Source organism: Papaver somniferum, chromosome 8 (genome assembly GCF_003573695.1).
Source record: "Papaver somniferum cultivar HN1 chromosome 8, ASM357369v1, whole genome shotgun sequence".
Taxonomy (NCBI): Eukaryota; Viridiplantae; Streptophyta; class Magnoliopsida; order Ranunculales; family Papaveraceae; genus Papaver; species Papaver somniferum.
The window spans coordinates 140,134,833-140,148,361 of NC_039365.1; the positions used below are offsets into that span (position 1 = coordinate 140,134,833).

Consider the following 13,529-nt stretch of genomic DNA (forward strand, 5'->3'; position numbering starts at 1 on the left):
GACGATCTTGTGATAATCCATTGTTAAAAGACACTGTTCTGTGCGTGATTGATCACAAGAGATTCAAGTGATTGTGTGCAGGTTTTTATTGAAGATTTAAGAAGATTTGAAGACAAAGAAGATATTGAAGATCTGATTTTGGTTTTATAATCTTTGGTGTGCACAATACTTGTTTCGGTAAAAGAGGATCCAATTAATAATCGGTTTATCCTTATGGTAGATTGGATTGATTAATTGAGTATATCGGCATCAACACGATTTTTTGGATTAAAGGTGTTTTTGGCTTAATCTTAAACGATTACTTCGGTAATTGAACATAAGATAGATCTAAGGACCTGACGAAGGAGTTTATGTTAAGATAAACGGAAGAGCCTTTGTCCGACTCATATCAGTTGGTTGAATAGATTTGATACCAAACAGATTTGTTATTCCTTTACTGTTTGGAATACGAACCAAAGGAATTGTTCCAAGTACGTGACTTATTCATAAATCGGAGGCGTGGGAATACAGATGGAACTAGGTAAACTATAGGATTAGTTACTTGGTCTCAACTATACGAAGTTAGGTGTAATTTTGTGTAGCGGATTAATCCTGAGAGTATTCAATTCTGGACAAGGTCCCGGGGTTTTTCTGCATTTGCGGTTTCCTCGTTAACAAAATCTTGCTGTGTCATTTACTTTTATTTTTCGCATTATAATTGTCTTATTATAATCAAAGTAAATTACACAAACGTTAATTCCTATTTACTTGATAAGCAATCCTATTGTTTTTGGTTAAGTCTGAACCTCTATATCAGGTAAACATACTTCGTTGTTGTATTGTCTCGATCTAGTATCCATAGACGATCACACGCAGTGTGAACCAATTACTTGTATTGTATCGACTCAGTCCATAGACAATCACTTCCGGAGAAAGGACTTATAGGTAGGAAAAGTTTTAGCTTGAGGTATATTTGGGTACCCTCGCCTTTTCAGGAGTTAAGTTATTTCCTCTCTTATTCTTCACCCTATCAGAATTCCTACACAAGCATTACAATTGATTGATTTACTAAGGGTATAACAAACAATATAGAAAAAAAATAACCAAAAAATTTGGTGAGCATGCAGATTTACGGTTTAAAAGATGACAACATATAGCAACCATAACTAGTTATGGTTGGTAACCAATGAATCGAGATCAACCGTAACTAACCTACAGTTGGTTATTGAACTTAATTTTTCAACCGTAAGTTATTTCTGGGTATATTACTAAGTTACAGGATTTTCTACGGTTGATAATAAAGTTGGAGTTACAAATCGTAAGTAATTACGGTTGATAATGTTGGTTGAGTTACAAATCGTAAGTAAATTTACAGTTGAAAAAAAACGTAACTACAAACTGTAAAATTTCATTGAAACATCCAAGACTTTTTACGGTTGGTAGTTTAAGTGTCGATACCAACCGTAAGTCATTTTACGGTTGAAAAAAAAACGTAACTGAACTTTCTTTCTGAAAATCAAGAACTTACGGTTGGTATTTGAGTTAAAGGAACCGTAAATTCAACCCAATCTACAGTTACGGTTCGTATTTGGGTTATTACCAACCGTAACTTAAATGCAACACATAAATTTCAATTTCAATGTTGATACAAAACCCTAACTTTTGATACAAAGCTAACTTAAATCACACATAATAAATTAAACCCTAACTGGGTTTTTCGAAACATACCTCATATAAGTCATTGTGCTTGATTTTGACGGTTGAGGAGTTTCAAATTGATGTTCTTAACCTAATGGACGTTGTATTCGATTAGAACGGCTACAATCTTCGTCAACCTTCTTCTTCGGCATCTCTAATATAGTTTTCAATCAACAATTATCAATTTTCAAATCGTCGATTAATCGAGGACGATCAAAATTTCAGTTTTAATGTAGGAGGAGAAGAGAGGAAGAAGATGAAAAGAAAAAAAAATTGTTTTGATTTTTTCTGATTCATTAGGTTTAAAAATATGGGAGGACAATTCAGTCTTTTCAACCAAAAAACAAGGGCAAATTAGTCCATTTAAGGTGAAAAGGGTAATCTAGTCAATTTACACCCCTTATAGGACATCCCCTAACCAACAAGAGGGACATTGTTATCACACTTGCCGCCCCTCTAATGGAACATGCCGCCCCTATAACAGGATTGTTATAAACAGCTATGGTAACTAGAAATGTCAAAAATAATTAACCACCGTTTAGCTATTTCAGAAAGATTGGGGATATCCCGCAATTAGGCTGTTCCCATATCCATCAGTCTGATAGGTCCGAAGGAGACATTTGCAATCCACTAGATAACCAAAATATGACAGACTATTGAATCAACTGAAGGTTGGGATTTTCAGCTCTGGTAAGAAGGAGATTAAGCAGTTCAAACATTAGACCAAACAATTGTTGCAGACTGACAGAGCTTCAGAGAACTGTATTGTAGAATAATAGTGAAACAGATACAATGAAAGGATCTTGAAATAAGAAAAATAAATGCTGGACTATTAAGCAGAAACAATAGCCAAGAATCTTAATGTAAAAAAAGATGAATAGAACATGCAGGTAAGCTGAGATTACAGGATATCCAGTAACAGGGATTTTTAAATAGATGATAGAGATAGATGTTACAAAGAGACACAGATTACAGGATGAATTAAAAGGCTACAATTACAAGCTACAATGCGGAAAGATATAAAAAGCAAAAATCAAACCAGAAAAAGAGCGCGTAGGCTCTGATAATTTCCTGTTATAACAAGTTCATCAAAAAGGGATTGTTGCTGATTCTTCAAGGAGTTGACTAACGCATAGAGTGGTTAGGGTTACCACCAGCCTCATGTTCATTGTTATTTTCTTCCATTGCATCTGAGGTGGAAGTTTGACCCTGGAACCATTGATGTGGATGTTCACGAAGCGTTAAGGATAATTCACTTCAATAACAGTCACTTCTCTCATCTCGTGACTCTCTCCACCGAATAGTCTAAAGTAATGATTGTCACAGTTTCTATTCTGGTTTATTAGGAATGGGGAGAGGATGGTCCCATTGGAGAAAATTTTCCAATTACCCAAGGATTAACCAGCTGCTGCTGAGAAGATGATGCTCCATTCCAAGGGTTGGGAGCAAAATTGAATCACAAACCAGGTCTACTTCTCTTTGGCAGAGCATGCATCACCAGTTGATGGTCTTGTTGGTTCGGCAAGAAAGGTGGGGCTATGTAGTTTAACAGATGAGGGATGTGTTGCATAACTGGGCCATCTGACTAGATGCATCATCATTTAAATGTTGCTGAAGATCAGAGTATGCTACCTCAGAGGCTTGAGTGTCTGATGAAGAGCTAGAGAAACTATATTCAACGAATTCCGTATCAGGATGCACCATAACATGTGGGTTTTGCAGCTAAGAAAGCATCTGCCTCTGCTTGTTGAATCTCAGCTTGCTGTTGCTCATGTGCAAAACAAATGCACTCATCTAGCTTATGACCAATCAAGTCACAGAAACCACAGAATATGTATGGAAAATTATGAAATTAAAAGTTCAACCCATTAACCAGACCCATTTCATTCTCTGCATTAAAACTAAATCTAATGGGTTTGTCTGAATCTGATACTTGCCTTGACAGTGATAGAAAATTTTCCGTCTGGGTGACCAATAGGATGGTTAAAAGACAAGATTTCACCATTACAAGCAAGGTATCTACGCAGGTTCTCACTTGTAATTAGTTTGCCTAAATTCAGTGATTTCCTCCACTTTTGTGAGATAATCCTCCTTCATAAGGCTAGCAAGAGTTTTGTGTGTCTGCTGTGTTACGATTTAGAGCCACGGCCTGTTAAACACCCACGGATTAACAATGAAAATCTTGACTGTGCACTCGACTAGGAATAAATAATTCAAATGTACACTAACCTTGTCTTTTTTCAAGGACCCCCGAAGCTGTCTGCAACAATTCTCTTGCCTTTCTATCGGGAGTGCATCCAGCAGATTGCATTTCCTCATAAATTCCCAAAACCTAAACAACAAAAAAACACCATTCAAGACAGAAGGGTATGCCATAAGGCTGACATAAAGGCTAAAAGCAAAGGAAGAATTAAAAAAGGGTCATTTGTTGATTGGCTAACATTGAAAGAACATGTTAAAGTCTGAATTAACTGGATTTTGGTTATAAAAAAAATCGGCTAGGGTTATAAGATGTATCAAATGAAAGATTACAACTGACCTGGTCAAACTTTTTTGCCCTAATAAAAGCTTTCATAAGCGTGCTGTAGGTAACCACATCAGGACTAATGCCCTTCAGAAACGATAACCATATCATCATTAGTATTGGTGATATTAGCATGATTATGAGCTTGGAAACTAGCACGCTCTGTAACAACCACAGAAGGAAACTTACAATTTCTTTTATGTGATGAAAAATTGATAGTGCCTCCAAATGTCTCCCAGCAATACCAAATGCGTTTATCAACAGGTTCAGCATTATGAGGTTTGGTTCAATTCCTTCAGTTTCCATGAGCTGAAGAACCTTCACAGTTTGTTCGCATAATCCCTACAAAATGATTGGAGGGTTAAGTTATACTGCTGTCAAGTTGGATTGCGGAAAATAATTATCGCTAAAACACCAAGAAAGTGAGATCTACAACAATATATACAGTGTGTCGTCATTGTGCAGTTACTCAAAAGAGAACAAGCACAAAAGAGATAAAAAAATGAAAATAAGACAAGTGTAAACAAACCTGTTGAGCGTAAGCATTTGCTAATGCACAAAACATGTTCGCTGAAAGCTGTACTCCTTCAGACTTCAAAGCCAGCACACACTCTTCAGCATTCTGAAATCTACCGTATTGCCCATAGATATCAACCAGAACAGCATAAATTGCTCCACTTCTCCAAAGTCCTCTATGCTTCATATTCTCAAAGTTCTTCTTAATCAAATCCCACTTCCCTTCTTCCCCTAAGCGGCTAATAATTGCAACGAAAATCTTAGGATCAGGATATAATCCTTCTTCTTGCATCTGAGTGAAAAATTCTAGAGCCATTTCGACATTCCCACTTTTACAATGCCATCGAATTAAGGAATTATATGTCACGATGTCGGGTTTAATGCCTTCCCTTTGCATGTTCCTAAACATTGTTACTGCTTCATTTAACTCACCATACTTCCCAAATGTATCAATAATACTGTTGTAAACCCGTCTATCAAGTGGAATTTTCGTCTCTGTCATTTCTCTCATGAGTTCTAACGCTTTCCTCCACAACCCATTATCCCTATAAAGACCAATAACTTTGCTATATATATGGGAGTTCAAACTGAACCCCTCTGCCTTCATTTCAGCGATTACAAACCAAGTGTCTTCCAGTCTTCTAGCACCAACATAATATTCAAGAAGAAGTTCAAAAGTTTCTTGATTCCTAGCTATGTTTGTTTGATACATTTCGTTGAGCACATTATACGCAAGTCCTAAAAGCCCCTTCCGAAGAAATCCTCTAAGAAGGACATTGTACGCCCTAACTTTAGGCTCAAATCCAGATTTTTTCATCTCTTGGAAAATTGAATCAGCTTCGAGAGTGCGACCTACATCTCCTAGAGACTCGATCAAAATATTATAAGACGTAGCATTTGGATGAAACCCTAGAGATTCCATTTGAGCAAGTAACTCCATGCACTTATCAACATTTCCTTCTTTGCAATGCTTACGGATCAAAATGTTGTAATTTTCACGAGAAATTTCCTCAGTCACACTTGAGTGCTTCAGAATCGTCAAATTCAAAGTTTTAGCAGCTTTTAGAAATCTTCTATGCTTGCATCTGGATTCAGATATTTCGCACTTCGTAAAGGTTAGACGAGAAGAGGGAGAAAAGACGCCATGCATGGTTGGGAAGACAATATGTGTCTCCATGCCTTAATTGGAGCTCATCCACAGATCTGACGACCTGTGAAGCTTCAACAAAGTAGAATTTAAAAGTAAAGCACAGGATTGCATTTGTAGACAAATGCTCATGCTAGGAAATAGAAGATATTCTGGAGATTATCCATGAAAAATTAGGTTGGATAAAAAACTATGCATCAGTACTGTTTACAGCAGTCAGCAACCCAAACTCTTTCTTTTACGCCTACTTCATAAACAAAAGTGTTGTGTGTGAGACCTACAAAAATTTACAAAAACCATGGGATTAGACTTATGTAATCTCTGGACCAAAGTTTGTCATGCCCAAAAGACTCACACCTCCATGAGATCATATCGTACCTTGACACACAAAAATCTTAACACTTACGCTTAATCTAGCACAGGTAATGAGACATGTGAATAGAATAGCTTTGACAGGCGGAAACATGCTACAAAAATTTCTTGTACTTGATGGTCGTAAATCTGAAACAACTCTTTACCATGCAAGACTATAATTTGTATTGTCAATTAGTCAATTTACTTCCAATTAACCCATTCAAAAACACCAATATGCATCTCTAATTATGCCTGGTTTTCACTAAGCCATAATCGATCACATCTCTTTGAAATATATATATATATATATATCTCACAACCAAATGAAGATCTGCCTTAGTCGTCTAATTAATCCGGATCAACCCTGGTCACTCTAATTTCTGGGTTCTCAAAATTGTCTACATTTGAAATTAACCCTTTCAAAACCAAGTTCTAAAAAACTAATTTGGTGTTCTTGAATTCAGCCTCAAGTGTTTCATTCAACAGTTGTCAGTAAACACCAGTTCAAAAATAACAATTCATTCACAATCAAGTTTTTATTTCCTTCCTAATATCTTTCTAGTGGTAATTCAAAAATTACTCCCACTTAATAAAAGAATGATTTAATCTGTACAACAAAAATTAACGTAAATGTTTAATTGCTCCATAAATGCAAGACCTAACAAATGAAAATCGAGAAAGTCGATACAAGAACATGGGTTATCAAGAAAATGACTGATAAAAAAATCTTCTTACCTATTGACTTCCTGCTGAATAATTCCTCGTTGAGAATTCTGCAAGTTGGAGCCTGTGTAAAAACTCCCTAGATTCTCCCAAAGAACGCACAGAATGAGATTTTCAACACACCGGGGAAAGTAACGTACTAAACCGAAGCAGAGTAATAAAATTCACAAACAGGAAGCAAACTCAACTAGGTTCTGTTTCGAAGAAAGTAAAAAATACTACTTATGCGTTGAGAGAGACGATGATAAATTAGATTTAGGGCCACTAGGCTCCGGATATCTGCTCTTTCCCCTTCCCATGAGTAGGGCTCAGCATTTGTCACCCCAATCCGGTGGCTCGACACGGCTGATCTGATATTTTGGGAGTGGATTTTAGATTCGGTGCGGTATTAGTTTAAAATTTTGTTGGACATCCACACCCATTGGGTCATAGATTTGCGAAAGATAAGGGGGTAATTGGGTCAAGAACTCAAGAATACAATACATTTGTGTGGGTCGGTTTTAAAACATGCGTCCAGAGTCCAGACTCCAGAGAGATTTTACTATGTATTGAGGGAGAGTACAAGCAAGTTATGAACAACACTCTAGTATAAGGATCTCTCGGGCTATCTCTGTAATAAGTTTAGAATCCTCAAATTTTCTTAAGTAGTTTTCTCCACCTTATATAGTGGGTTACAAAAATAATGAATGACAACTCATATTGTTTGATGGACTTCTGACGTGACTGCTAAGCAAGCCTAATTAGCTCTCATTTCCGCTCGCTAGACCAAGCATCCTCGCCGAGGAAGGAGGCTGCCGAGACACGAGAGGCCATTTTCGCTGGAGTTGTTGTCTACCTGCAGACCGGAAAGTCTACATTCGCCACTTGTCCAGTCAACCAGGTCTCTCGCTGTTTTGACTGTTCTAATTTACGTTAAATGCATATCTACGTACTTCAAACTTGACCGTTGATCTTGATGTCCCTTTACACGTGTCTTCTTCCTGTAGGAACGGTATATATCTCATTTTAAGGTAAAGTAGTTCCAGGGTTTTTTCTAGAGCTTCCTTCCTCATTGTCCAAAGTTATGTTCGAACCTTGGGATACTACCACGTGGCAATGTAGTTTTCTTCGAACACACTTTCTACACTTGTACTTTCGATCTTTGGATGATTGCTTTCTCAATGAAGTTGAATCTTAATCTGTTAAACTAAAAATCGACAATAAAATTCAAAGACCCACAATTTATAGAATATGAAAAAAAAATCACATTAAATTACTATCATATCAAATCAAATTGACCTCGTATGGAAATAACATGACTGAAGAGATAATCCACATTAGTCCATCTAGATTATTAGAAAATTTTAGTAAGTCCTTGATAATAAGTCTGCTGCAAAATCAGTAATAGGCCAATAAAATCAAAAAATTCATTTTCTTCGGATTTAGTCGATAACCACTTATCCATTATACTTATACCTTTATCATTGCTCTTCTAGATTGGTTTAATTGAAGGAAAATTCGATTGAGTTGGGAAGAGAGACTCTCTGTAAATCGGTTCCCTCAACTCGGTGAAAATTTCTTCATCGTTTTCGTTCGCTTGACTTCATTTTTCGAGAATAATTAGTGGGAATTTGAGTGCTCTTAACAGATCTTGCAATGATTAACATTAATTAGGATGGATCCCCGCAAGAACATCAATTTTGAAGGCAAAAATGACTTGATTAACTTGAAGCTCAATCAAACACAAGGTATGATTCGTGAAAGTTTTCTTTGATTGGTCGACTTGATTTACTGCGTATTAAATTTGTGGATGCTTCAAATATTCTGAGGAAACAATGTTAATTGACCGGTAAATGTCAAATAATCCCATTAGGGAAGGGTTTTTTCATAATTAAATTAGAGAATGAAGTGGATAAAAACTATATCAATTCTGGCAAGTGGGAAGTTATGAATCAATACTTAAGTGTTAGAAATTGGATCCCTAATTTTAGACTTGAAAAATCAAAGAACGTCTAAAGCTATTATATCTCTTCATTATCCTAGATTGAGTCTGGAATATTGGGATGAAGAAACTTTGTTTAAACTAAGCAGAGCACTGGGTAATCCTGTCAAAGTTGATGATACAATACTGAATTATCAGAGTGCTGATTATGCAATCCCAAACAAACTATCCCAGCAAAAACAATCCCAAACAAACTATGGATCATTACAAAGTATGACTGCTTTTCTCATGGTGTTATTCTTACTAATTTTCTTAAATTTTGCTGGAAATGTAAAATTGTTGGCCACCAACACTCTGAGTGAAGGGATAAAGCTCAAAAAGAGTCAAATGTTGAGCCAGTGAATCCTTCTTCTTCTGGGAAACAACAGGAAGTTATTCAGCCTCCTAAAGTGGTTGCATAACCTTTTGATATTTGTGAAACTCCAGTTAGTCAAAAAGTTCAAGTTGAAGATATTGTGCTTCATTCAACCAATACCATATCTATCTCCAAAGGAAAATTTATCCCACTACAAGTTGATAATGTAGTTGAAGAAGTAGAGTTAATTCCCTCAAAAGTACTTCAAGTAGTAGAAGGAAATGCCTTAGACAAGAGTGTGGTCAAATATGTCAATGGTATTGTGTCGCCGAGTAACATCTTACATGGTTTATGTGATACAATCATTTGGTGTAGACTTGGAATGTTTCGTTATGATTATTTTAATAACTTGAAAATTGCTTTGATGCTAATAGTGTGTGAAAACGGCTATTGTCATCCTCTAAGAAAGTTTCAATGATTGAAATAGAGTTTAGAATACTTAACCATTATTGGATTATGAACATAGTGTGCTTTCTTGCATGTATGTGATCCATGACCGGAACTAAAGTATGCATACTTGTATGCGTACTAGTAGTTGTGAAATTCCGTGTACCAAGTACACATACCGGTACGCATACTTGCGTAAGGTATAGGTCCGAGAATTTCTGCTGGGTTTTGGAAGTGTACTAAGTATGCGTACCCGTTTGCATACTGGCGAACTCAAACTCAGACCGGCAACTTAAGTATGCGTACACGTTTGCATACTTGAGTGGTTAAAGTTCTAAAATCGGTTGTGTCATGAACTAATACATTTATATATTAAGAAATGCATTCTTTGCAAACCGTGGCTATAATGTTCATGAATTGATTCGAATGAATCAAACCGATTTTGCTTCAATTGTGTTATTGTATACTTCTATGAGAATATAGCAATTGAACAACTCTTTAACTAGTTTCATTTGAGTCATTTGAACTATTTATGGTTAAGATGAATAATATTGATATGAGAGTGTTCATATAACTAACCTCGGTTAACTACGGTTGAGCTACATGGTGTACACGTTTAGGTACGGTTACTTAAACCTAAATGAAGGTACATTTTATTTGTGTATAATAAGCTAAGTTCGATCTAACGGTTGAAATATATTAGCTTGAATCTAATTAGGTTTTCATCTAAAGGTGAAATATTGAATGCTTTGTTACCAAGGTAACTTAAATTATAAACCCTGATTTGAAAACTATATAAAGGAGAACTCTAGCAACTGGGAAACCTAATCCCCACACCTTCTGTGTGATACTAGTTGTATAATCTAGAGTCGATTCTCCTTTAACCTTAGGTTTTTCACGAAACCCTATAGGTTAACGACTTGAAGACTTCATTGGGATTGTGAAGCCAGACCCAAGTATTTTCTTTGTAGTTACGTGTTCTAATTTTACTTCTACTATCGTGTTGAGTACTATCTTCTGTAAGATTTTCTCGAGATTTTAAATCCGATAGTTAAGATTAAAAGTAGCCACAAACATCTTCGTCTCATCGTTTGTGATTCCATAATATCTTGTTTCGCTACGATACGATTAAGATTATTGTGAGGTGATTGATAATACTAGGTTGTTCTTCGGGAATATAAGTCTGGTTTATCAATTGTTTCATGTGCACCTTGATTTATCAAAAGATGGAAAAAAACTCGTAGGTATTTTCGTGGGTCACAGATTTATCTATTCCAATAGACTTTTCTGTATGAGACAAATTTGTTTATCAAGTCTTCGACTTTAGGTCGTAGAAACTCTTGGTTGTGAGTGAGATCAGCTAACAGAATCAAGTACGTAGTATCCTGCTGGGATCAGAGACGTAAGGAGCGTAACTGTACCTCGAATCAGTGTGAGATTGATTAGGGTTCAAATACAGTCCAGTCCGAAGTTTATTGGTAGTAGGCTAGTATCTGTAGCGGCCTAATACAGTATGGTGTCAAAGCTGGACTAGGTCCCGGGGTTTTTCTGCATTTGCAGTTTTCCTCGTTAACAATATTCTGGTGACTGTGTTATTTCTTTTCCGCATTATATTATATAACATAAATGTCACATGTTGTGCGTTGAATCGATCAATTGGTAAATCCAACCTTTGGTAGTTGATTGAAACTGATTGATCCTTGAACATTGGTCTTTGGTACCGTTCAAGTTATACTCCTCTTTTATTCAATCGGTCTCGCAAATTCCTATTTGCTGATTGAGGATTTAATTGAGATATATAGATATAAAACTCTTTGATAAACTTTTCTCTAGATCGAGTCTGACTGTCTAGTTGCTTCTCTTGAAAGTATATTGGATTTTGTCTATTCAGATTTCTAAACGAAATATTGGGTGTGGTTGTTAGACCCCCGCTTTTTCAATTGGTATCAGAGCAGGCAAACACGTTAAAGACCTTATAAATTTGTGTTTTTAGCGATCTGAATATGTACAGAAGTGTTATCTCTGATAACGCATCACCAGTTCAGAAACAATCTAACTTTGTTCAGAGTCTTGTTTTTCTTGAGAAATCTCTCATGTCTTCTCCATCATCTAAAACTGTGTATAATTGGGAAGCACGCCTAGATGAAAAGTTGGACGAACTCTCTGATGAAAGTGATTCAAATGAGGGACAAGATGTTGATGAGCAAGTCTCATAGTACATCAAGCTTTTCGATCATCTCATAAAGAAAGAAAAGTCAACATCCTGCTTGGTTGAATTTCTGACCCCTCTCTGTCTTGAAAACAGAAAAATGAGAAAACTCTTTAAGGGATATGACTGTGGTTATAGTTTGATACAATCTATTTTTAAAGATCGATAGGAAGATTTATGTTCAAAGAATTCTGAATGTGATAATCTTCGTCAAAATCTCCTTGTGTTGAAAGAAATACTTGCAGAAATCGAAGCAACGTATGACTCTCAACAAAAATGTTTAAATAACAGAGAAAATATTTTTGTCACCCGAGAGAAACAATTGGAGACTGATCTTAGAGCTTCTCTTAAGAAGGTTAAATCTTTGGAAGTGAATCTGAAAAGATTCAATTCTAGCTCTACAGAATTATCTTCTATGCTAGGAGCATATAAAGAACATCGTGATACACGTGGTCTGGGCTATAAAGGTATAGACGCTCCAAGTACTGGTGAGATCAATTTTGTTCCTCCTGATAACCTTCTTCAAGATGAAAATGTCATTGGCGGGAAAAATGAAAAATACGCTCCAACAACAGATGTCTCTTGAAACCAAGAAAGTCATCCCTCTAGAACCACTCAGCTGAGAACGGTTAAAAACATTCCCGTCGGCTGCTATTATTGCGGAAAAAAGGGTCACATTGAAAGAAGATGTCATCTTCGTTTACGGAATGAAAAACTTCATAACATTCTTGTCTGGATGTCTAAAGAAGTAATTAAACCCGCTTCACAGTGTACAATTAGAAATTCATTTCACAATCAAGAAAAGTGTTATGATGGGCCAATTCCTGATTATGAATATAACACAACTTCTGCTTACAACTGTAAAAACGATAATGTTATATGGATGACTGATAGCTCTGAAAGGTCTGTAAAGCGAAAAGGTTTCGAAGGAAGAAGAAAACTTCAAACTCCTTTCTTTCCTTCAAAGGTGATCTTGCTTCTAAAGTAAATGTTCCTGATTATATTCACATCAATAATCGTGTTTCGAAACTCAAGACCAGTATCAACAGTCTCAAGCACAAGATCAAGAAGGCGAGAAAAGCAGTTGGTTCAGGTAACTCCTATCCTTCTCTTGTTAATTTTGTTGAAGATTCACATAAGGCTTCTATTTTATGTCAAGGAAGTGAAAAGGAAAATATCAATACCCCTAATGAACTTCATGTTCATCATATTACAACTTGACCATGTCCTTATGTGTATCCTCTGTAATACCATGATAAGATACACATAATTCTCAAGAATATGATTCCTTCTTGACTAATGGTCCGTGTTGTACCTTCATTTTTGGTGTTTTGATCTTGTTTTTCCTTTGAGAGCCATGCTCCGAACAGTTGTTGTTCTATGTTCTTTTGATGCTATGTTTAAACCTTTAGATTGTTCTTCCTCATATGACAGTTGATTTCCTACTTTGTGTTGCACTCTTTGTGAATCAAAGGCTCATGTCATGTGTTCAGAACTTGTTCTGTCAACATGTTCCTAAACGTGTGCTCCTTCAGTTCCCTGGTGTTTGAATTTTGGGTCATAACCATGAATCTTGTGCACCCGACCAGTTACCAAACGACTACAAGTAACCCTTGGGTTTCCTTGTGAAACTCTAATATATATATATATATCAAG

At 36.2% G+C, this 13,529-nt stretch overlaps 1 protein-coding gene across 2 annotated transcripts; it reads right to left on the reverse strand.

Moving 5' to 3' along the window:
* Nucleotides 1–3,512: 3,512 nt before the first annotated feature.
* LOC113303224 (pentatricopeptide repeat-containing protein At5g42310, chloroplastic-like) lies at nt 3,513–7,253 on the reverse strand. Of its 2 annotated transcripts, none has more exons than XM_026552247.1 (6): nt 6,954–7,253; nt 4,731–5,928; nt 4,391–4,543; nt 4,217–4,288; nt 3,907–4,009; nt 3,513–3,826 (listed from the first exon to the last, which is right to left on the reverse strand). In XM_026552247.1, the coding sequence occupies exons 2-6, from the start codon at nt 5,892–5,894 to the stop codon at nt 3,807–3,809; spliced, it is 1,512 nt and encodes a 503-aa protein (XP_026408032.1). In that variant the 5' UTR covers nt 5,895–5,928; nt 6,954–7,253; the 3' UTR covers nt 3,513–3,806. The 2 variants fall into 2 exon arrangements, with proteins under 2 accessions (XP_026408032.1, XP_026408031.1); XM_026552246.1 differs by having other exon boundaries at nt 4,731–6,141.
* Between the last annotated feature and the right edge of the window lie 6,276 nt (nt 7,254–13,529).

Excerpts from the sequence above, each read along its gene's own strand:
- LOC113303224 (XM_026552247.1), bottom strand. The coding sequence starts at position 5,894 with ATGGAGACACATATTGTCTTCCCAACCATGCATGGCGTCTTTTCTCCC. Across the intron at positions 4,544-4,730 it reads CAAATGCTTACGCTCAACAG|GGATTATGCGAACAAACTGT; the intron begins GTTTGTTTACAC and ends ATCATTTTGTAG. Across the intron at positions 4,289-4,390 it reads TTCATCACATAAAAGAAATT|GGCATTAGTCCTGATGTGGT; the intron begins GTAAGTTTCCTT and ends TCGTTTCTGAAG.